This window comes from Ovis aries, chromosome 10, assembly GCF_016772045.2.
Source record: "Ovis aries strain OAR_USU_Benz2616 breed Rambouillet chromosome 10, ARS-UI_Ramb_v3.0, whole genome shotgun sequence".
Lineage (NCBI taxonomy): Eukaryota > Metazoa > Chordata > Mammalia > Artiodactyla > Bovidae > Ovis > Ovis aries.
The window spans coordinates 71,855,581-71,878,720 of record NC_056063.1 but is presented as its reverse complement, the minus strand read 5'-3'; the positions used below and the strand labels follow the sequence as shown (position 1 = coordinate 71,878,720).

Here is a 23,140-nt window from a genome sequence, read left to right as displayed (position 1 = left end):
GCACCAAGCCCCTCACACACAACATGCATTTATTTTGAGATAACATTGGCACAAGGTGAATTGTCCCTGGCCATAAAATAATTGACATGAGTCTTGAAGAAAGGCAGGTTTCTAAGCAGATACAGTCTCACTGACATAGCTTAAGAGGAAATTTGCATGAGTAAAACATTCTGGTTTGTCAAGTCAATTCTGAGTCTTAGGGGGAACCCACCTGAAGACAGAGTCTTGGGTAAATGGATAAATCATTTACATAGTTTAAGACAAACATTTCCATAAGAAACATGCTTTGGTTAGCTCAAGGTTTCAGTTCAGTCAGTTCAATTCAGTCGCTCAGTCGTGTCCAGCTCTTTGCAAACCGATGAATCGCAGCACACCAGGCCTCCCTGTCCATCACCAACTACCAGAGTTCACTCAGACTCACGTCCATTGCGTCCGTGATGCCATCCAGACATCTCATCCTCGGTCATCCCCTTCTTCTCCTGCCCCCAATCCTTCCCAGCATCAGAGTCTTTTCCAATGAGTCAACTCTTCACATGAGGTGGCCAAAGTACTGGAGTTTCAGCTTGAGCATCATTCCTTCCAAAGAAATCCCAGGGCTGATCTCCTTCAGAATGGACTGGTTGGATCTCCTTGCAGTCCAAGGGACTCTCAAGAGTCTTCTCCAACATCACAGTTCAAAAGCATCAATTCTTCAGTGCTCAGCCTTCTTCACAGTCCAACTCTCACATCCATACATGACTACTGGAAAAACCATAGCCTTGACTAGACGGACCTTAGTCAGCAAATTAATGTCTCTGCTTTTGAATATGCTATCTAGGTGGGTCATAACTTTTCTTCCAAGGAGTAAGCATCTTTTAATTTCATGGCTGCAATCACCATCTGCAGTGATTTTGGAGCCCCCCAAAATAAAGTCTGACACTGTTTCCACTGTTTCTTCATCTATTTCCCATGAAGTGGTGGGACCGGATGCCATGAACTTCGTTTCCTGAATGTTGAGCTTTAAACCAACTTTTTCACTCTCCTCTTTCACTTTCATCAAGAGGCTTTTTAGTTCCTCTTCACTTTCCGCCATAAGGTTTGAGAAAAGTTAAGTAAAGGTGGAACCAGGTATCCTTATGGCAACACAACATTTTAAAAGAAACTTCTTTTTAAATTTGTATCAGTTCAATTCACTCCCTCAGTCCTGTCCTACTCTTTCTGTCCCCATGGACTGCAGTACACCAGGCTTCCCTGTCACCAACTCCTGGAGCTTACTCAAACTCATGCCCATTGAGTCGCTGATGCCATCCAACCATCTCATCCTCAGCCATCCCCTTCTCCTTCTGGCTTCAATAATTCCCAGCATCAGGGCCTTTTCAAATGGATCAGTTCTTCACATCAGGAGGCCAAAATACTGTAGTTTCATCTTCAGCATCAGTCCTTCCAATGAATATTCGGACTGATTTCCTTTAGGATTGACTGGTTGGATCTCCTTGCTGTCCAAGAGACTCTCAAGAATCTTCTCCAACACCACAGTTCTAAAGCATCAATTCTTCAGCGCTCAGCTTTCTTTATTGTCCATCTCTCACATCCATACATGACTACTGGAAAAACCATAGCTTTTACTAGATGGACCTTTGTTAACAAAGCAATGTCTCTCTCTCTTTTTTAAAAAATATAAATGTATTTATTTTAATATGCTGTATAGGTTAGTCATAACTTTTCTTCCAAGGAGTAAGTGTCTTAATTTCATGGCTGCAGTCACTATCCGCAGTAATTTGGGAGCCTCTAAAAATAAAGCCTAAGTGATGGGACCAGATGCCATGATCTTAGTTTTCTGAACGTTGAGCTTTAAGCCAACTTTTTAGCTCTCCTCTTTCACTTTCATCAAGAGGCTCTTTAGTCTTTCCCTTTCTGTCATAAGGGTGGTGTCATCTGAATATCTGAGGGTATTAATATTTCTCCCAGCAATCTTGATTCCAGCTTGCACTTCATCCAGCCCAGCGTTTCTCGTGATGTATTCTGCATATAAGTTAAAGAAGCAGGGTGACAATATACAGCCTTGATATACTCCGTTCCCAATTTGGAACCAGCCTGTTGTTCCATGTCCAGTTTTCACTGTTGCTTCCTGACCTGCATATAGATGTCTCAGGAGGGAGGTCAGGTGGTCTGATATTCCCATTACTTGAAGGATTTTCCACAGTTTGTTATGATCTACAGAGTCAACGGCTTTGATATAGTCAATAAAGCAGAAGTAGATGTTTTCGTGGAACTCTCTTGCTTTTTAGATGATCCAGCGGATGTTGGCAATTTGATCTCTGGTTCCTCTGCATTTTCTAAATCCAGCTGCTTAAACCTCTGAGAGTTCACAGTTCACATACTATTGAAGCCTGGCTTGGAAAATTTTGAGTACTACTTTGTTAGACTGTGAGATGAGTGCAGTTGTGCAGAAGTTAGAGCATTCTTTGGCATTGCCTTTCTTTGGGATTGGAATGAAAACTCACCTTTACTAGTCCTGTGGCCACTGCCGAGTTTTCCAAATTTGCTGCATATTGAGTGCAGCACCTTCACAGCATCATCTTTGAGGATTTGAATTATCTCAACTGTAACTCCATCACCTCCATTAGCTTCATTCGTAGTGATGCTTCCTAAGGCCCACTTGACTTTGTATTCCAGCATATCTGGCTCTAGGTGAGTGATCACACCATCGTGATTATCTGGGTCATGAATATCTTTTTTTGTATAGTTCTGCTGTGTATTCTTGCAACCTCTCCTTAATATCTTCTGCTTCTGTTAGGTCCACACCATTTCTGTCGTTTATTGTACCCATCTTTGCATGTGATGGTCCCTTGGTATTTCTAATTTTCTTGAAGAGATTTCTACTGTTTCCCATTCCATATTTTTCCTGAGGAAGGCTTTCATATCTCTCCTTGCTATTCTTTGGAACTCTGCATTCAAATGGGTACATCTTTGCTTTTCTCATTTGCCTTTAGCTTCTCTTCTTTTCTCAGCTATTTGTAAGGCCTCCTCAGACAACCATTTTACCTTTTTGCATTTCTTTTTCTGCAGATATAAATTTGTACAGAGAAGGGGAAAAAATATAACACTAGTAGTTTGTTTCCTCCTGCAGCTTAAGAGAGAGATAAAAAATGCCTGACACTTGCAGCCTACGCCCTCCATTTGGAGACCTCTGGTCTTCCTGACTGTTACCCTCTCACCTCCAATTTTACGTGTTGAAGTCCTAAATCCCCCAGTACCACAGAATGTGACTGTGTTTGGAGACAGTATCTTTAAAGAGGCAAGAAAGTTAAAATGAAATCATGCAGGTGGTCCTAATCTAAAAGACTGGAGTTCTCATAAGAAGAGACCAGGACACAGGCTCACACAGAGGGAAGAGCATGTGAGACACAGAAGGAAGATAGTGTCTACAAGGCAAGGAACGAGACTCCAGCAGAAATCAACCCTGCTGACACCTTGACCTCAGACTTCTAACTTCCAGGGCTGTGAGGATATAAATTTCTGCTGTTTAAGTCACCTACTCTTTGGTCTTTGTATGGCAGCCCTCACAAACTACTGCCCCCTTTAGCTTTATATGTCTAAAAGGTACTTTCTCTACATTTCATGGATCATTCAAAAAGGGTCAATCAGACAGTGATCAGCTCACCTGAGCTACAAGTTCAAGAAAATATGATGCGGAAGCACCTTCTCCAAGATGTTGGGTTTTCTTTTCAGATGAATGAATTCTGTTCTATCAGTGAAACCTTTGTGACTTAGGCTTGTGCTCCCTGTGTTACAGCTCTGAACAATGCACTGATATCTGATGCTTGCACATTTAAAAGCTGATAGTCTGATGGTTTATCCTCCTAAGAGGATGCAGAGTATGCAGAAATAATGTCAAGATGTGATGAGAATTAAGAAAGTATTTGTTTCTGTAGAGGTGACCTGAGCCAGTGGCAGGACTGAAATCCAAGAGTGAGGTTCTGCCTCTCTGTGAACTTCGGTGACTGGCCCTACCTTGGCTATCAGGTGATAGGAGCAGTGTTCTCAGGCTTGACACAGAACACAGTACCTAGGACAGCACCTAGCCTCCCTCAGCAATTCCCCCTCTGTGTTTCCTGGACCAGCTCTGTAACCTTGGGTGAGCCCTGGACAAACTCTCTTCATCCATGACAAGGGATTAAAAATGGACCGTCAGGAGATTAAGTGAAATCATACGTGTGTGAACTGTATAAAATAAATTATAAAGGACTACACAAATGTAATTTACCATTAATACTGTTAGAGTAGGTGCAGGATTACTAGACCTGGAATCACAAGATTTCTAATTCTATGACCTATGTCTGCTTCAGTATGTGTGTTACACTTGATTTAAAATATTTACTGAAAGAACAAATGTTGATTACTGGTGATTACGAGTGAAATGACACAGAACACATGAGACATACGAGAGACACAAGAGACAGACAGGACACCACTCTGGCCAGAGGAACAACTGGGCAAACTAATTGCCATTTATTATTATAAAGCTCCCTAGGCAGAATTCCAGACTGTATGCATAAGCCTTTTCAGTACAGTGCAGGTGCATACATGTTATCGTACAGCAAGGGGAGTGAAACCTCTGTTTACTGCAGTCTGTCCAGAATCCTCTCTCTTTCTTATCAAAAGAAAGGAATGCTCCCTCGTTAGCAAGGGACCATTAAGCTCAAGGCTGTGTCCAGACTCTTTGGCAGAACGCCTCACTTGCAAGCACGTTCAGCCTTGAGCAGAGAGACCCGCTTGCAGGCATATCTCCGCTTCCTTTATTGTGGCTGCATTAACCCTTCAAACAAATATATAATGCTATGTCTGCTGCAGACTAGCTTAACACCAGTTATATACATAGGGCCACCTTCCTTCTAAAGCATCTTAGTTTCCTCACCTGTACAAAGAGAGGGTTGCATCCTATTATCTTATTATCTGGACTGGTTTAAAATTCTTTGTTCTATTTCTCATTGGCAATCCATCCTGTACTCTTGCCTGGAAAGTTCCATGGATGGTGTAGCCTGGTGGGCTGCAGTCCATGAGGTTGCGAAGAGTCGCACACGACTGAGCAACTTCACTTTCACTTTTTACTTTCATGCATTGGAGAAGGAAATGGCAACCCACTCTAGTGTTCTTGCTTGGAGAATCCCAGGGACAGTGGAGCTTGGTGGACTGCCATCTATGGGCTCGTACAGAGTCGGACACGACTGAAGTGACTTAGCGTAGCAATATTTCTCATTACTCAATGTCATGATAATATAGTTGGGTTTTTTTTAGAGCAAAATCAGATTAAATTCTTCTTTTTTTTCTGTTTTATTCTCTCTTTTTTTTAATTTTTATTTTTACTTTATTTTACTTTACAATACTGTATTAGTTTTGCCATACATTGACATGAATCCACCACGGGTGTACATGCGTTCCCAAACATGAATCCCCCTCTCACCTCCCTCCTCATAACATCTCTCTGGGTCATCACCGTGCACCAGCCCCAAGCATGCTGTATCCTGCATCGGACATAGACTGGCGATTCGATTCTTACATGATAGTATACCTGTTACAATGCCATTCTCCCAAATCATCCCACCCTCTCCCTCTCCCTCAGAGTCCAAAAGTCCGTTATACACATCTGTGTCTTTTTTCCTGTCTTGCATACAGGGTCGTCATTGCCATCTTTCTAAATTCCATATATATGTGCTAGTATACTGTATTGGTGTTTTTCTTTCTGGCTTACTTCACTCTGTATAATCGGCTCCAGTTTCATCCATCTCATCAGAACTGATTCAAATGAATTCTTTTAACGGCTGAGTAATACTCCATTGTGTATATGTACCACAGCTTTCTTATCCATTCATCTGCTGATGGACATCTAGGTTGTTTCCATGTCCTGGCTATTATAAACAGTGCTGCGATGAACATTGGGGTACATGTGTCTCTTTCAATTCTGATTTCCTTGGTGTGTATGCCCAGCAGTGGGATTGCTGGGTCATGATAATATAGTTTTAAAATGAAGACTTTGTTTTCTTTAAGTAGCTATATTCCTAAGTATTTTGTTCTTTTCATTGCAATGGTGAATGGAATTGTTTCCTTAATTTCTTTTTCTACTTTCTCATTATTAGTGTATAGGAATGCAAGGGATTTCTGTATGTTGATTTTATATCCTGCAACTTTACCATATTCATTGATTAGCTCCAGTAATTTTCTGGCGGAGTCTTTAGGATTTTCTATGTAGAGGATCATGTAATCTGCAAACAGTGAGAGTTTTACTTCTTCTTTTCCAATTTGGATTCTTTTTATTTCTTTTTCTGCTCTGATTGCTGTGGCCAAAACTTCCAGAACTATGTTGAATAGTAGCGGTGAAAGTGGGCACCCTTGTCTTGTTCCTGACTTTAGGGGAAATGCTTTCAACTTTTCACCATTGAGGATAATGTTTGCTGTGGGTTTGTCATATATAGCTTATATTATGTTGAGGTATGTTCCTTCTATTCCTGCTTTCTGGAGAGTTTTTATCATAGATGTTGAATTTTGTCAAAGGCCTTCTCTACATTTATTGAGATAATTATATGGCTTTTATTTTTCAATTTGCTAATGTGGTGAATTACATTGACTGATTTGCGGATATTGAAGAATCCTTGCATCCCGGGGATAAAGCCCACAGTATGGTACTGGCACAAAGACAGAAATATAGATCAATGGAACAAAATGGAAAGCCCAGCAATAAATCCACACACCTACGGACACCTTATCTTCGACAAAGGAGGCAAGAATATACAATGGATTAAAGACAATCTCTTTAACAAGTGCTGCTGGGAAAACTGGTCAACCACTTGTAAAAGAATGAAACTAGATCACTTTCTAACACCATTCACAAAAATAAATTCAAAATGGAATAAAGATCTAAACATAAGACCAGAAACTATAAAACTCCTAGAGGAGAACATAGGCAAAACACTCTCTGACATAAATCACAGCAGGATCCTCTATGATCCTGAATACTGGAAATAAAAGCAAAAATAAACAAATGGGATCTAATTAAAATTAAAAGCTCTTGCACAACAAAGGAAACTATAAGCAAGGTGAAAAGACAGCCTTCTGAATGGGAGAAAATAATAGCAAATGAAGCAACTGACAAACAACTAATCTCAAAAATATACAAGCAACTCATGCAGCTCAATTCCAGAAAAATAAACGACCCAATCAATAAATGGGGCAAAGAACTAAATAGACATTTCTCCAGAGAAGACATATGTATGGCTAACAAACACATGAAAAGATGCTCAACATCACTCATTATCAGAGAAATGCAAATTGAGACCACAATGAGGTACCATTTCACACCAGTCAGAATGGCTGCAATCCAAAAGTCTACAAGCAATAAATGCTGGAGAGGGTGTGGAGAAAAGGGAACCCTCTTACACTGTTGGTGGGAATGCAAACTAGTACAGCCACTATGGAGAACAGTGTGGCGATTCTTTAAAAAATTGCAAATAGAACTGCCTTATGACCCAGCAATCCCACGACTGGGCATACACACCGAGGAAACCAGAATTGAAAGAGACACATGTACCCCAATGTTCATCACAGCACTGTTTATAATAGCCAGGACATGGAAGCAACCTAGATGTCCATCAGCAGATGAATGGATAAGAATGCTGTGGTACATAGACACAATGGAGTATTACTCAGCCATTAAAATGATTGCATTTGAATCAGTTCTAATGAGGTGGATGAAACTGGAGCCTATTATGCAGAGTGAAGTAAGCCAGAAAGAAAAATACCAATACCGTATACTAACACATATATATGGAATTTCGAATGATGGTAATGATAACCCTGTATTCGAGACAGCAAAAGAGACACAGACGTACAGAATGGACTTTTAGACTCTGTGGGAGAGGGAGAGGGTGGGATGATTTGGGAGAATGGCATTGAAACATGTATACTATTAGGTAAGAAACAAATTGCCAGTCTATGTTAGATACAAGATACAGGATGCTTGGGGCTGGTGCGTGGGGATGATCCAGAGAGATGATATGGGGTGGGAGGGGGGTTCAGGATTGAGAACTCATATACACCCGTGGCTGATTCATGTCAATGTATGGCAAAACCAATACAGTATTGTAAAGCAAAATAAAGTAAAAATAAATTTTTTTTTAAAAAATGAAGACTTTAGCAAACAGGTGGGAACACCTCTTTTTGATGTGAAATGCCTCAGGTCAAAAGAGCAAAAGGGTTTGGGAGATTCCTGGCTCTCGAGGTCTCAGGAGGGATAGTCTGACTGGGAGACACTCTAGTGGATAAAAGCACTCTCTGAATTTCAGTCATAAAAAATATACAAAGTTCCTTGTTCAGCTTCTCAACATTTGCACACAATGTAAGTACTTATGAAAAGTTCAGAAATACAGACTTCCTTTTCCTTAAACCTAAGCATGAGCTCTAACTCTGCCAACTCTTCAGCCAGCTCTGGGACCCAGGAAGTCTCCTACCTGATGAGCAGCGGAAGGCCCTGCTCTGCATTTCCTCATTTCTAGAGAGGACTGAGAGGAGACAGTGAGGAACTCAGGCCACATTTTAGATAAATCTTTTATATATAAGTATTTGACACTGGGAAATATTTTCTTTAAGACATTTTAAATATTACACAAATAATCTTATTCTATTTACAAGTGAAAATCTGGGAGAGGCAGAAAGGAATTAAGCATGGAAAATACACCTGTAATTTAACATCCAGGGATAAATTTTCGATAGGGAAGCCAAATTCCACCCTGAGCCATGCATGTTAAGGGGCAAGAACACCAGACCTTCCTTCCCTCCCTCTATTTTTCCATCAACCCCAATCCCACTCCCACCTGGTTCCAGAAAGACTTACAGATGGCTGCATGACAATGGCTAAGCCTCTTAAACCAGACCTTGGTTACCAGTACATCTCTGTTAGGAAGATACCACGTGACCTGACTGTTACTCACTGAGTCCCTTCGTCACACCACATACCATGCTTAGTGCTGCACACACCTCAACTCTGAGAAAGTGCTCTGTAACCTTCAGGCACCATTCAGACTACAGTGTGAAGGTGTTGTGAGTTCTTGATTTGTCCTGATGACAATTTAATCTTCTAGAATATAGAGGAAGCATAGAGGACAAATGGACCTCAGTCTAAACAACAATAATTAGGGAGAAAGTGATAATTTCAGGTAAGAGTTTTCTTTATAGATTACAAAACAGAAGAGAACTACACCTTTCTCTGGAAGATCTTCCTAGAATCAAAATATTCCAAGATTTTTCCCCTTAAACTCTCAAATTTCCTGGATATTTCTCAACAGAACTTCTGTCACTAATACACTGAGCACCAATCAGAATGAATATGCAAAGGGTCTACAAAATGACAGTGTTCAGTGCTCCATGAGAATCTCAACTCAGAGTCTGAACATGTGGAAGGTCGATCCAAAACCTCTGTCTCAGGCACAGGTGTGTGCACACAGAAGGGTGCACACATCCAGACCCCACCCCCAGCACTGCTGCAGATTCTCAGCAGACCTGCCTTCCACCTGCCACATGTTGTTAAGACCCAGTCAAGAAGGTTCCTCTCTGGAGGCTTCTAATTGAAAAGAGCACAGAGTGCTTGTTCCCAGACCCTTGGTGGAGAGCCTGTGAAGAATGCACCCTGGAGGCAAATTTTAATTACAGCTTCCCACAGGATGCTCACCTATTTTTCCCTTTTGGTGAGGACAGCAGCCTCCGCCTTGCCCAGTTGTTGCACCATCTTGTAAAATAGGCTTTTTTTATCTCGCAGCAAATTATATGGCCGATGACATTCTTTGTCTGTCCCTAAATCTAAAACCTGTTAACAGCAGAAAGAAACCCATGAGCACACAACATCTTCCAGTAACATAACTCAGACAATATTTCATAAAGGGGGCAGGTCAGGGAGACTTTGGGCAGTAGGACTGGAGGTATTTAAGTGGTTCTATTCTCCTGTTTTACTAGGGAGACAAGGGCCCAGCCCGACCTTTCATCATTTTATGGTTATAGGAAAGGAAGAAAATGAAAAGTTTAGAATAAGATTACCGGAACTGGACAGTCTGTAGCATTTCATATTCTTCCCAGGGCATTTGGGGTTGTTATCATTAGTTAGTGCTTTTAGCTCTCAAACTCTGAGCTCTGAGGGCTATTTATATAGATACACAGAGTTGGGAAATGTCTTGATTCAAGAAAATCAGACTGCATTTATCTAAAAAGTAGGTTGACATCATACAAACCACATGGCAGTTTCCTGACAACAAACTAAATGTCAAGTTGATTTGACAATCTGAGCAATATTTGGGGGGAAAAAGGTAACTGCTTCTGGAATTTCTTTAGGGTCCTGGATCATGTCAGCCCCTACTGGAAGGACTAATGCTGAAGCTGAAGCTCCATTACTTTGGCCACCTAATGGGAAGAGCTGACTCACTGCAAAAGGCCCTGATGCTGGGAAAGATTGAAGGCAGGAGGAGAAGGGGACGACAGAGGATGAGATGGTTGGATGGCATCACCAATTCAATGGACATGAGTTTGAGCAAACTCTGATAAGTAGTAAAGGACAGGGAAGTCTGGAGTCCTGCAGTCCATGGGGTCACAAAGGGTCGGGAACCGAGAGACTGAGTGACTGAACAACAACAAGAGGGGCAGAATCCCTTGTCCAAGAGGTTAAGATGCTTCCTGAAGTTGGCTGTGGCTGCAGTTTATTATTATGAGAGTGGAAGGCTGGCAAAAAGAGCTGCTATATAAGTGGCTTTTGCAGAACTGCTCTGCACAGAAGGAACTTCTAGAAATCCAGTTTTCTTTTTGGATAAGACTATAAAAGCAAATAAGAAATTGAGCTCAAAATTGAAGTGATCACAGCCTGCACAGCACATGGGGCAGCCCAACCTGAACAGCCTAGGATCTGAATATGTTTTCACAAATTACCTTTATTTGCTTCTTTCTCTTTCTTTCTTAAGTTGCCTGTCTTTCACCCCTTTTATTGCTCATTAACAAACCTGCTAATTGGAATTTGAAAGGGAGAGGAAGGGGCTCTTAACCTGTCTTTCTACTTTTGTGTGACCTTGGTTAATGATTATGGAGGGGGGAAAAGTACCTGAAACAATTGACCCAAATAATACAACTACAAAAATAGTTCTGATGTTAAGTGGGATTTAATTCTTCATTTAGGTCATATTTAGAATAAATGTATCTAAAGAGAATATGTGGTATGGGCTTACCTGGTGGCTTAGTGGTAAAAGAATCTGCCTGCCAATGCAGGAGTCACAGGTTTGATATCTAGTCCGGGAAGACCCCACATGCTGTGGAGCAAATAAGTTCATGCACCACAACTACTGAGCCCACATGTCACAACTACTGAAGCCTGAGCACCTAGAGCCTGTGCTCCACACAACAGAAGCCTCTGCAAGGAGAAGTCTGCACATTTGCCGCAACTAGAGAAAAGCCCACATAGCAACGAAGACCCAGCACAGCGAAAAATAAAGTAATAATGTTACTTTTTTAAAAAAGAAGAGAATATGCTGGAACTCTAAACAATACACAAGTTATTTTTTCTACACATAGGTATTGCAGTTAACTTCATCCTTTGTATTTAATTGGAACCAATTTTTAAGTCTCACAAAGGTCATATTCCTAATAATCTTTTGTTTATACTGTGAATCATTGTTAAGAGCACCTTTCTCAAAAGAGTCCAAGAATAACTGAATGTCTCATCCACATAATGAATTTTCTATATGTTAATTGGGCATATCAATTTAGATGCCCTGAATGTGCAATTTTACTTAAGCATAGCATAGATAGAACATAACGGTTCCTCCTGATGTTGAAGAAGAAAAACTGCAGTTTTAAAACACAGGTCTCCAAATATCTGTGTTCAATTAATCTATGAAAGATTAGGTAAGAATTTATATTGATGAAAAGACAGTCTCTTTACTAGATAGTTCTAGGAAAGCTGCATACCTGGAAATTAAAGAAATGAGAATACTCCCTTATACCACATACAAAAATAAACTCAAACTAGTTTAAAGACCTAAGATAAGACTGGGTACTATAAAATAAAAGGAAAACACAGGCAGAGAACACTTTGACATAAATCGCAGCATATTTTCTCAGATCAGTCTCCCAAAGCAAAAGAAATAAAAGCAAAAATAAACTGGATCTAATTAAACTTAAAAGGCAAGACGTAAGGGGCTACAAGAGCTAAGATGGGACATAGACCAAAAAATAGCCGGAAACAGAATTTACCAACTTAGCCTTTACATTTACTAGCTTGATCAAAGATTCCAGATATTTCAGAACAAATAAATGTAAAGCAATTCTAAATTCTCTTTATGTACAGAAAAATAGGTACAGCTTTGGATTTTTTTCATCCCCTATAAGAAAAATCTCGTATAATTTCCCACTATGTCCCCACCCTTCCTGTAACACAAGTTAAACTATAAACTAAATCACACATTAAAATTGGTGTGATAATCCCTGAACCCCAGGATCTCTCCAGGAAATCCAATCTTGAATTACTTATCAAGCTTTAGTAGGTTAAGTAAAAACACATTATGTTGGACAAGTAAGTGAGTTACATAAGCTCGATGAAGATGTGTTTATCAAACCTGTTTATGTGCAGATATTCCTGGTAGCTGTCTAGACATAAAAATTAAATGGACCCACTGCAAGATAACTTGATCCATTCATTGGCAAGATGCCATCAGTGAAAAAGAGGAATGCAAGGAGAGGTGGGGGAGTGCACAGAGAGAAGGGGGGCAGGAGAGGATGGAGTTAGAGCCTGATAAGAAACAATGACAACAATAGAGAGAGAGCCCCACTTATTGACAAGTAGAGTTGCAAGGGGAAGGTCTGCGTCATATCTCTGTTTCTGGCTGCCAGGTAATGACACAGGGACAGCTGTCCAAACTTGCATCATGGGCCCCTCATTGGTAACATGGGTGCCCATGATTTTCTCAGTGACAGGGCAACGTGGCAAGAATTAGCTCAAAATCCTTTCCTAGATCTTGAAATAATAAATTAGTCCCTCACCAGGGGGGTGATGAAGGCTGGGTCACGGTCACCTCCACAGTCACTTTCCCAAATCTGCTGCCTTTGCTCATAAGCACTCCCCTCTTAAAGTAATCTCCCCAACTGGGCTTTCTACCACCATATTAATTATTTTCCTTTGAAAACTTGAGTGAAATCCTTTGGAGTTTTTGAAGGAGTTTCCACTTCTGAAATATTCTAATTGCAGCCATGTAGGCTTCTGAAAGAAATGTTCCATGAAAGTGAAAAACAGAACTTAAGTAAACTCTAGTTAGGTATGAGCTGTTTTGTGCTTTCCAGGTGGGGATATTACAACAGTTTCTGGTTTTGATTTCTCTGGGAAAAATTCTACTGACAAGAGGTTGTGTTGAGGAAGAAACATAGAGAACATAACATCATAAGACTGACTATAAACAAAAGAGGTGGAATCTGAGTTTCCTGTCCTTGGTTTTGGTTCTTCATCATTCATTTCCAAAGAATTCTCTAGCTGCAGACAGTGAAACTGTTGACCACAAACAACAAAACTGTTAATGCAAATGCAGACTGTCACATGCCTCTTTGTTCATGGTTCTAGGGAGAATTCAGGTGATATGAAGGCTGCAGTGTGCAGGAATTGGAGGCAACAGCTGTGCTATTGGCTGCAGAGAAAGCAGGTCACAAACACCCAGCTAATCCTAAAATCTGTAGGAAGAACCCTCTAATGTAGAGACAGTAGTGAGTTTTAGGAGAAAAAGGATTTCTAATTTGTCTGTCTTGCTGCACTATTTTGGGGCAAATGAGGATGATTAACTTAGTTGCTGTTATGACTTTTATGCTTAATCATAACTTAGATGCTATATGACATCTTTAAGATACTTAAAATTAAGAGAATTTCTTTGGAAAATAAAATTCTGAAATGGTTTAGTGAACCAAAACTGGGTAAATTCCTTCAGAGAGCCCACACATACACAAAGCTATTAACTGGGTAACAAGCCTTTTCTCTTCTTCATTTACACTGCTGCTACTGCTAAGTCACTTCAGTCGTGTCCGACTCAGTGCAACCCCATGGACGGCAGCCCACCAGGCTCCGCCATCCATGGGATTTTCCAGGCAAGAGTACTGGAGTGGGGTGCCATTGCCTTCTCCGCACTTACACTAAGCAAAACTATATCCATCTAATCATTTCAAGATTTTTGAATAAAAGTGACAATTTAAAAAATATATAATCTCTAAAGTGAGAAGTATGAGTTGCTCAGTTACGTCTGACTCTTTGCGACCCCATGGACTGTAGCCGCTAGGTTCCTCTGTCCATGGAATTCTCCAGTCAAGAATACTGGAGTGGGTAGCCCTTCCCTTCTGCAGGGGATCTTTCCGATCCAGGGATCAAACCTGAGACTTCTGCATTGCAGGCAGATTCTTAACAGTCCGAGCCACCAGGGAAGCCCATATTATGTCAAAGTTTCAGATTAATTATACTCAATCTCCAAGATGAAATTTTCAGTTCAGTTCAATCGCTCAGTCGTGTCCGACTCTTTGCGACCCCATGAATCACAGCACACCAGGCCTCCCTGTCCATTACCAACACCTGGAGTTCACCCAGACTCATGTCCATCGAGTCAGTGATACCATCCAGCCATCTCATCTTCTGTCGTCCCCTTCTTCTCCTGTCCCCAATCCCTCCCAGCATCAGAGTCTTTTCCAATAAGTCAACTCTTCGCATGAGGTGGCCAAAGTACTGGAGCTTCAGCTTTAGCATCATTCCTTCCAAAGAAATCCCACGGCTGATCTCCTTCAGAATAGACTGGTTGGATCTCCTTGCAGTCCAAGGGACTCTCAAGAGTCTTCTCCAACACCACAGTTTAAAAGCATCAATTCTTCGGCACTCAGCCTTCTTCACAGTCCAACTCTCACATCCATACATGACTACTGGAAAAACCATAGCCTTGACTAGATGGACCTTAGTCAGCAAAGTAATGTCTCTGCTTTCGAATATGCTGTCTAGGTGGGTCATAAATTTTCTTCCAAGGAGTAAAGGTCTTTTAATTTCCTGGCTGTAATCACCATCTGCAGTGATTTTGGAGCCCCCCAAAATAAAGTCTGACACTGTTTCCACTGTTTCTTCATCTATTTTCCATGAAGTGATGGGACCGGATGCCACGATCTTCGTTTTCTGAATGTTGAGCTTTAAGCCAACTTTTTCACTCTCCTCTTTAGGCAGCTATTAAAACCATGCTATAGAAAGTTAATTAATAACATGGGGGATTTTAAGAATATATTGTTGCTATAAAAATTCTGCTGATGAAATACTCTGTTTTGCATAAGACTAATTATCAAACTATTAATAGTTCTAATTTTATCCAAATAATATTATAGCACTACACAACTGTTACTTTCTGGTGGTGTGTATTTTGTAATCTTCCCTTTATGAGATTTAAAAAAATTTTCCTATTTTTACCTTGCACATTTATTGCCTTTTTGTAACAAAAAATATTTTTATGAGTTAGGCTCTTCATTTTAAAAAATGGAGTAATAGAAAACATCCATCTATTTTTGTGCCGAAGTATTCATCAGTGCAACAATATGTAATTATTACACCTTAACACTTGCAGTGACAGGCCTTTATGGTGACAGCACTGTTGGTTACGCCCTTCGTCAGCATCTGTCACTTCCCCAGCCCCTCCCCCAGGCTGGCAGCCCTCCCTGTGAAGCATCAGGCTTTGCAGCAGATTGACTTGTCTTTATATCCTTAAAGCTTTCAGAACAGACAATCACTTGCTTTCCAGAAAGGAACTGGTGCAGGTATCCCTCAGAGCTACTGCGGGTTCAGTTTCAGAACACCGGAGTACACTGAATATTGCAGTAAAGTGAGTCATATGAATTTTCTGGTTTTCCACGGCGTATAGAAGTTACGTTTACACTATACTATACCCAAGCATGTGTGCAATAGCATTATGTCTGAAAAAAAAAAATAACGTACAGACCTTAACTTAAAAATAAGGCTTTGCTAAAAAACATTAACCATCATCAGAGACTTCAGTAAGTCATAGTAGTAATATCAAAGATCATTGATGTTACAGATCACCAAAGCAACTACAATAAGAGTAAAAATGTTTGGTATATTGTGAGAATTACCAAAAGGTGACACAGAGACATGGAATAAGCAGATGCTGATGGAAAAATGGTGCCTATAGACTTGCTCGATGCAGGTTTATGACAAGCTCTCAATTTGTAAAAACTGCAGTATCTGGGAAGCACACTAAAACAAGGTATGCCTATAGTTCTAAAGCAAGAAATAAAAATAAGATTGCCTCAAAAATTGAAGGTTTGAGAGAGAACATTATTTGTGATGTTTTTGCTACATTGAAAGCCAACTGGTAATTAGAAGCTCTAGAATAACATATAAGCTTTACACCTGGGGTGAATGGACAGAAGACAATCCCCAACCCTGAAGCTGGGGGATACCTGTCTCTTGGTGCCCTGAGGTCTAATCCTGTTATTCTTACCAGAGGAATAAGCAACCACAACCAGCTCAGACTGAGATGTAAACATGGGGCCAAGGTTACATCTCCTGGTGGGACCTCCCCATGACATCACTGATGACCTCAACCAGGGAACCTTAAACTGAAGGTCTCCCATAACAGGAGTGGGAAGAGCAGCTCCACAGTGAAGGGTAAGATCCTTTCCTGGGAACAAGGTCATTCATCACAAAGGTGACAGGCTCCAAACAGAACCCTTGCCTTTCCCTTCTCTCTCCATCTTCCCCATTCACCCAGATGCTCAGTCTCTGCACCCAGAAACCAGCGTCAACCTCTCTCTGCCTTCAGAGCCCATGTTCAATCCATCACACAGCCCGCTTGGCTCCACTTCCTTATCTACCCCAGGTCCCACCATCTCACCATTTCCACTGCAGGCACCTTAGACTAAGCCAACAGTCTAGAGAGGGCACATTATAAGAGAATGAACATTAAATCTGGAGAACTGAAAGACCATCAGTGTGGTTGTAGCTGTAAAGGAAGGAGGGAGAACAGAGTGAGACAAAACTAGAAAGTTGGGGAGAGACGGGCAGTGAGCTGCTTCATGAAACTACTTTAAATATTTGTTCATAGACATTGACCAAGAGAGAAAAAGTGTGAGGTTATAGAAATTTATAACCTCCTTACCAGGAGATAATGGTAAGTAAAAGACACGGTCCTTGGAAGAAAAGTTATGACAAACTAGACACTGCATTACAAAGTAGACATTGCTTTGCTGACAAATGCCCATATAGTCAAAGCTATGGTTTCTCCAGAAGTCATATATGGATGTGAGAGTTGGACCATAAAGAAGGCTGGATGCCGGTCTAAGAACTGATGCTTTTGAATTGTGGTGCTGGAGAAGACTCTTTTTTTTTTTTTTAATTTCTTCTATCATTTTCCCTGTTTTTTTATTATTTTTTTTCTTTTTTCAATTTCTATTTTTACTTTATTTTACAATACTGTATTTGTTTTGCCATACATTGACATGAATCTGCCATGAGTGTACATGAGTTCCCAATCCTGAATCCCCCTCCCAACTCCCACCCCATATCATCTCTCTGGATCATCCCTGTGCACCAGCCCCAAGCATCCTGTATCCTGTATTGAACATAGACTGGCGATTCATTTCTTACATGATAGTATACATGTTTCAATGCCATTCTCCCAAATCATCCCACCCTCTCCTCTCCCTCTCCCTCAGAGTCCAAAAGTCTGCTCTATACAACTGTGTCTCTTTTGCTGTCTCGCACACAGGGTTATCCTTACCATCTTTCTGAATTCCATATATATGTGTTAGTATACTGTATTGGTGTTTTTCTTTCTGGCTTACTTCACTCTGTATAATTGGCTCCAGCTTCATCCACCTCATTAGAACAAATGGAGAAGACTCTTAAGAGTTCTCTGGACTGCAGGAGATCAAACCAGTCAATCTCAAAGGAAATCAACCCTGAATATTCACTGGAAGGACTGATGCTGCAGCTGAGGCCCCAATACTTTGGCCACGTGATGCAAAGAGCCAACTCACTGGAAAAGACCCTGATGATGGGAAAGATTGGGAGCAGGAGGAGAAGGGGATGACAGAAGGTGAGATGGTTGGATGGGATCACCAACTCATTGAACATGAATTTGAGTGAGCTCTGGTAGTGAAAGTCAGTGAAGCCTGGCATGCTGCAGTCCATGGGGTTGCAAAGAGTTAGACATGACTGAGTGACTGAACAACAAACCAGTAAGTAAAACATTTAAAAAATTAATGTATTTTGATAATATCAAGAAAGCTGACTGGTTGAGAGGGTATAGATGTTCACATCTGCAGATCAGGTGCTGAGTGATAACACTTTAGGACTGACCAGGCGACATGTCCTCCTAATTCTGTCCTTCAGTTTCCCTAACTAACCACACATTTCAAGCTGACAGTACTTCTAAGAATTAGATGATAAAAAGAATCTGCTACCATGAATGTCATTAATGCTGTAATACCAAAATCCAAAAATAAATCTTCAGGGTACATTTAGGAACAAAGAATTTAATTGAACAGACCCTTAACTGAGCTGGAGATCAAGCCATCTTTCTGCTGCTATGTCTAAAGCCTGACAAAGAACTTGAAATAGGTAAATTTCAAAGCATCATTTATTTGTTATGGAAAAATGGTGCGTTGGGGGACAGTCTTTGAAATACAATGTTGAGAGGTAAGACCAAAAAAGTGACAGGTAAAAACTAAAAATAAAAGGTTACTTTTCCAATTAGCATTCAAGAACACAAAATGAAGGACTAAGGATGCCTGACAGAAAACATTTCTAGACATTAAGAGTCACTGTTGGGCAATCTTGAATGTCACCCCATCTCTCATGTAAGTCTGCAGGTAGAGCCTGCTTCCTACCGTGATGTCAGTCCAAGTAGCCATACACACTGCTTGGGGCCTAGAGCATCCTTTTGGTTAGGGGATGCCCCTCTCCTGTCATCTGCCTCCCCAGAGGGAGGCACGTCCAGCTTGGGGAGTGAGGCTACAGGCACTGCCTCAGTGCTGACAGCCTGGTATCTACTCAGTGCCCCACTGACGATCCCATCTGACAATGCATGTGAAGTAAGGACAGGAGGTGATATTCCAGAAGCTGCCCAAGAAGTCAAAAGAGATGGCACTATTATCCTTAGACATAAGGAACTGTGGGTATTACTGACCACTCATTAGTGATTATTACCTGTTTTGTATGGACCATCAAAATAGCTTAAAGTAGCTTGCATTCCCTTAGATTATTTGCTGTCAAAGTTTTTCCTTTGAGGAATGCTTTCCTTATGTTATAAAGCCACATCCCATTTCTCATTTATTGAAACTGAGCAAGCAACAGAGGGAAAGGACAAGGGAAAAAATAAAATGAAAAAGAGAGACAAAAGGAATAGATGGAGGAAGGAAATAAAGCTAAGGAAGGAAATATTAAAAGAAAGAGCCAACCAAATCTGGAAAGGATGATACTAGACAGATATCCAAAGACCAAAGCCTGCAGCTTGACGTATGTACAGAACAGAGCTGTTGTTAAGAGATTCGGTGGTTGTTTAGCTAGTCTCTCATCCCTCATTTGCCTTTCTTTCCAAACTCTCATCTGTGATGCTGAAGCTGGGTCTCTGCAAGTCACTCCAGCAGTTCAGAGACTCTTTTGCCAGGTGGCCTTTGTTAGGTCCTGCCAGTAGGGGGCACTAGAGGAAGACTGGAGGTGGGAAACCCTGCGAATGCTCTACATGATTCTGCTACTAGTGTCACCTCAGCACTGGGACCTGACTCCACCTCTCGGCTATTAGCACTTGAAAAACCAGCCTCATCCTGCCCCCTCACAAATATGACCAGCAACCGGGCAGTGACCTCTCTTCAGAGATATGAACATCAATTCTTTAGGGCCTCTCTTCCTAGTTCTCAGGTCTTTAGATCTGTTTGAGGTTATGGTAGCTGCTTTTTAAAATCATTACCCTGGAGAAGGAAATGGCAACCCACTCCAGTATTCTTGCCTGGAAAATCCCATGGACAGAGGAGCCTGGTGGGCTACAGTCCATGGGGTCGCAAAGAGTTGGACATGACTTAGCGACTAAACCACCACCAATCTATGGCAGAGTTTTTATTATAACTTGATACACATCATTGCAAACAATTTGGCTACAAAATTTGTTTTCCACTTGCATTAATTTTTAAAATTCAAAAAGTAAATCATCGTATTCTTGTTTTCAAACCTCAGAGCCATTTACATAATATTACCATTTAGAAACAAAACCTGTTAAGAGCACACAGTACTAAAGTAAACAGGTATAAAAGGACTTTTCAGTTATGGCAAATATCTTAGTTACCACTTAGATTTTTTGGCACATTAAAATATGTGAATAGAGTACAAATGGCAAAACCATCTTTCCTGGCCTTTGAATCCACTAGTACTCAATGGATGCAATGAGAAGAGTGATAGTCTTAAGTTTACCATACAGATTCTTCAGTAAAATATATGATTTTCATGTTACAGTTGTGCCTATATGACCTCTGTCAGAACTGTTATCAGTAAAAGAGGTTAAGCCTAATATGAATGATAGCCCAGAATCTTATGATTATACATTTATGTTAAAAACGGAGTATTTTATAAAACCTTATGGTGCTGTGGAAAATATTTATTATTTCACTTTTTCTGATACTTCATGGTAGAAACTATTCAGGTAATATAGTTTTAAGTCATTGTAGTTAATACTCTGGTTAATTGGTACTGTTTATCATCTGGGTGTGAAATTGTGGTTTTAGGTTATCTTATTAGTCATAACTGATAGGGAATTCCCCAAAGCTGATAGACTTCACCAGTTATTTGTGTTTAGCATATCTCTCCCTAAAAACAAAAGCCACATTAAGAAATTGATTTTTAAGTTACTCATTAAAATACCTTGTTAATTTCATACTTCTAAAAAGCATGCAGTAAAATCTTGCTAAAAGAGCAATGAGAAGTGGTTAGAATTTCCTGAGTAGGTTTCTCATGTTGAATAGAATATCAGATTCATCCTCAAGCTCCCAGCAGTGTCATGATGACAGGAATATGAATGTTGGGATAGTGTGGACACTGTTGGCTTTCTCTTTATTGCTGCCTCTGTCAGCAGCACCCTCCCACCCCACCTAGTTCTGCTGATACTCTGACAAAGAGATAGGAAGTGCCCTCTCACTTTGCGAAGGAATGTTGAGTATAGCAAAAGAGGTGCTTCATATTTTGGTGTCCCTGCTTCCATTTGTTTGTGTGGTCACCACTGCTGGGTGGAGTGTGGAGCAGTGGATGTAAGGTTCCCAACAAGCAGGTGGACAGCTAGCTGGGAGAGATTACAGTGAGCTGTTGTGGTGCTTTGTTACAGGGTGTTCATGGGTGGCAGCAGCAGTTGTCATGAGAGACGCTTGGCCTACAGTGCTAATGGTAAATGTGTAATGGTAGGTTAGGGCTGGGAGTATGATTTTGGGTCTGTCAGAGGGAACATGGTGTCACTTTTGTTCTTTCTGAAACCCACTGCATAAAGTAGGATACAAGGATTTCTGCTGAATGTTTAATAGAATGTTTACATTTTTGCATTTTCATGGTTTTTAAAAACAATAATAGGAAGGAGTAGATTTTAAAGAACTTCAGAGCAGTGTATATTCTGCCTAAACTAATGAATGTTTTAAGTTCTAGATGAGGCATCGCCAGCCTTTTCTGCATTGTAGGAGATGTGACAGTGAAGTAGGAGAACAAACTTTTTGTTGGGCAAGATCGTCTCTTTATTTTACAGTTCAGTCAAGTAAAAGGGCGACATCTGGAGTGAGAGCTCTTGCGGAGGGGAGATGCAGTTGGTGAATTCTCTGCTGGGCATCTTTGCTGAGAACACAGGTGGCAATGAGTGTGAATCTGGGGAAAAGAAAGGGAAGACAGGAAAGCCTTAAGAGACAGTGGAGGAAGAAGGAGCAGGCTTCCACCAGAGGAGTAAATTAGTCACAGGGGAGGGTGGGCCCTGAGAATGGGTCCTGAAAAAAAACTGCAGATGGAAGCTGAACAGTTACCAAGTGCTAATGTGCCAAGCATGCCAAGCACAGCATGTGCTCTGCAGAGGAGCAGTATTTTTAAAAAATATTCTATAATCTACGGAAACAATTTTGGTTAAAATGCAGTGTTTTATTTTTTCCTTTATTTTAGTTCATGTCATTTGTGTTTTAAAATATCAAGCAATTTTTTTTTATGGATTAATGTGGTCTTTGTCTCATGTTTGTGAGCCACTGAAAGTGCACTGAACCTATTCACATGTCTTTTAAGGTGTTGTTTTCATTTGTTTTAAAATTTTAGGAGGGAAAAATGCAAGTGAATAACAGCTTACCAGGCATTAGTTGCCTTATTTTGGAGTTGAATTCTGTAATTTGAAAAAATTCAGTTAAACATGTAATAAATGCAAAGTGATCTAAAAAAAAAAAAAATAAAATAAAATAAAATCATTACCCCACTGTTTCACTTTTCTAGCCCTCTAATCCACTGGATCATCGAAAAAGCAAGAGACTTCCAGAAAAACATCTATTTCTGCTTTATTGACTATGCCAAAGCCTTTGTGTGGATCCCAATACACTGTGGAAAATCCTTAAAGAGAGGGGAATACCAGACCACCTGACCTGCCTCTTGAGAAATCTGTATGCAGGTCAGGAAGCAACAGTTAGAACTGAACATGGAACAACAGACTGGTTCCAAATAGGAAAAGGAGTGTGTCAAGGCTGTATATTGTCATCCTGCTTATTTAACTTATATGCAGAGTACCTCAAGAGAAACGCTGGACTGGAAGACACACAAGCTGGAATCAAGATTGCCAGGAGAAATATCAATAACCTCAGATATGCAGATGATACCACCCTTATGGCAGAAAGAGAAGAGGAACTAAAAAGCCTCTTGATGAAAGTGAAAGAGGAGAGTGAAAAAGTTGGCTTAAAGCTCAACATTCAGAAAACGAAGATCGTGGCATCTGGTCCCATCACTTCATGGGAAATAGATGGGGAAACAGTGGAAACAGTGTCAGACTTTATTTGGGGGTGCTTCAAAATCACTGCAGATGGTGATTGCAGCCATGAAATTAAAAGACACTTACTCCTTGGA

At 40.6% G+C, this 23,140-nt stretch overlaps 1 protein-coding gene across 26 annotated transcripts in view; it reads right to left on the bottom strand.

Annotated features, from left to right (window-relative positions):
* Window positions 1-23,140, bottom strand: part of LOC105614203 (ATP-binding cassette sub-family C member 4-like) — a 264,375-nt gene that overhangs the window by 85,751 nt on the left and 155,484 nt on the right. For 11 of the 26 annotated variants that reach the window (XM_060394606.1, XM_060394608.1, XM_060394624.1 and 8 more), the window contains one exon: window positions 9,701-9,835. The exons of 8 other annotated variants lie outside the window; for them this stretch is intronic. In XM_060394606.1, the coding sequence (XP_060250589.1) occupies window positions 9,701-9,835 (135 nt within the window). Of the gene's footprint in view, window positions 1-9,700; window positions 9,836-17,369; window positions 19,100-21,765; window positions 21,917-23,140 lie in introns of those variants that run through there. 7 more of the 26 variants (XM_060394607.1, XM_060394609.1, XM_060394618.1 and 4 more) reach the window with 2 other exon arrangements.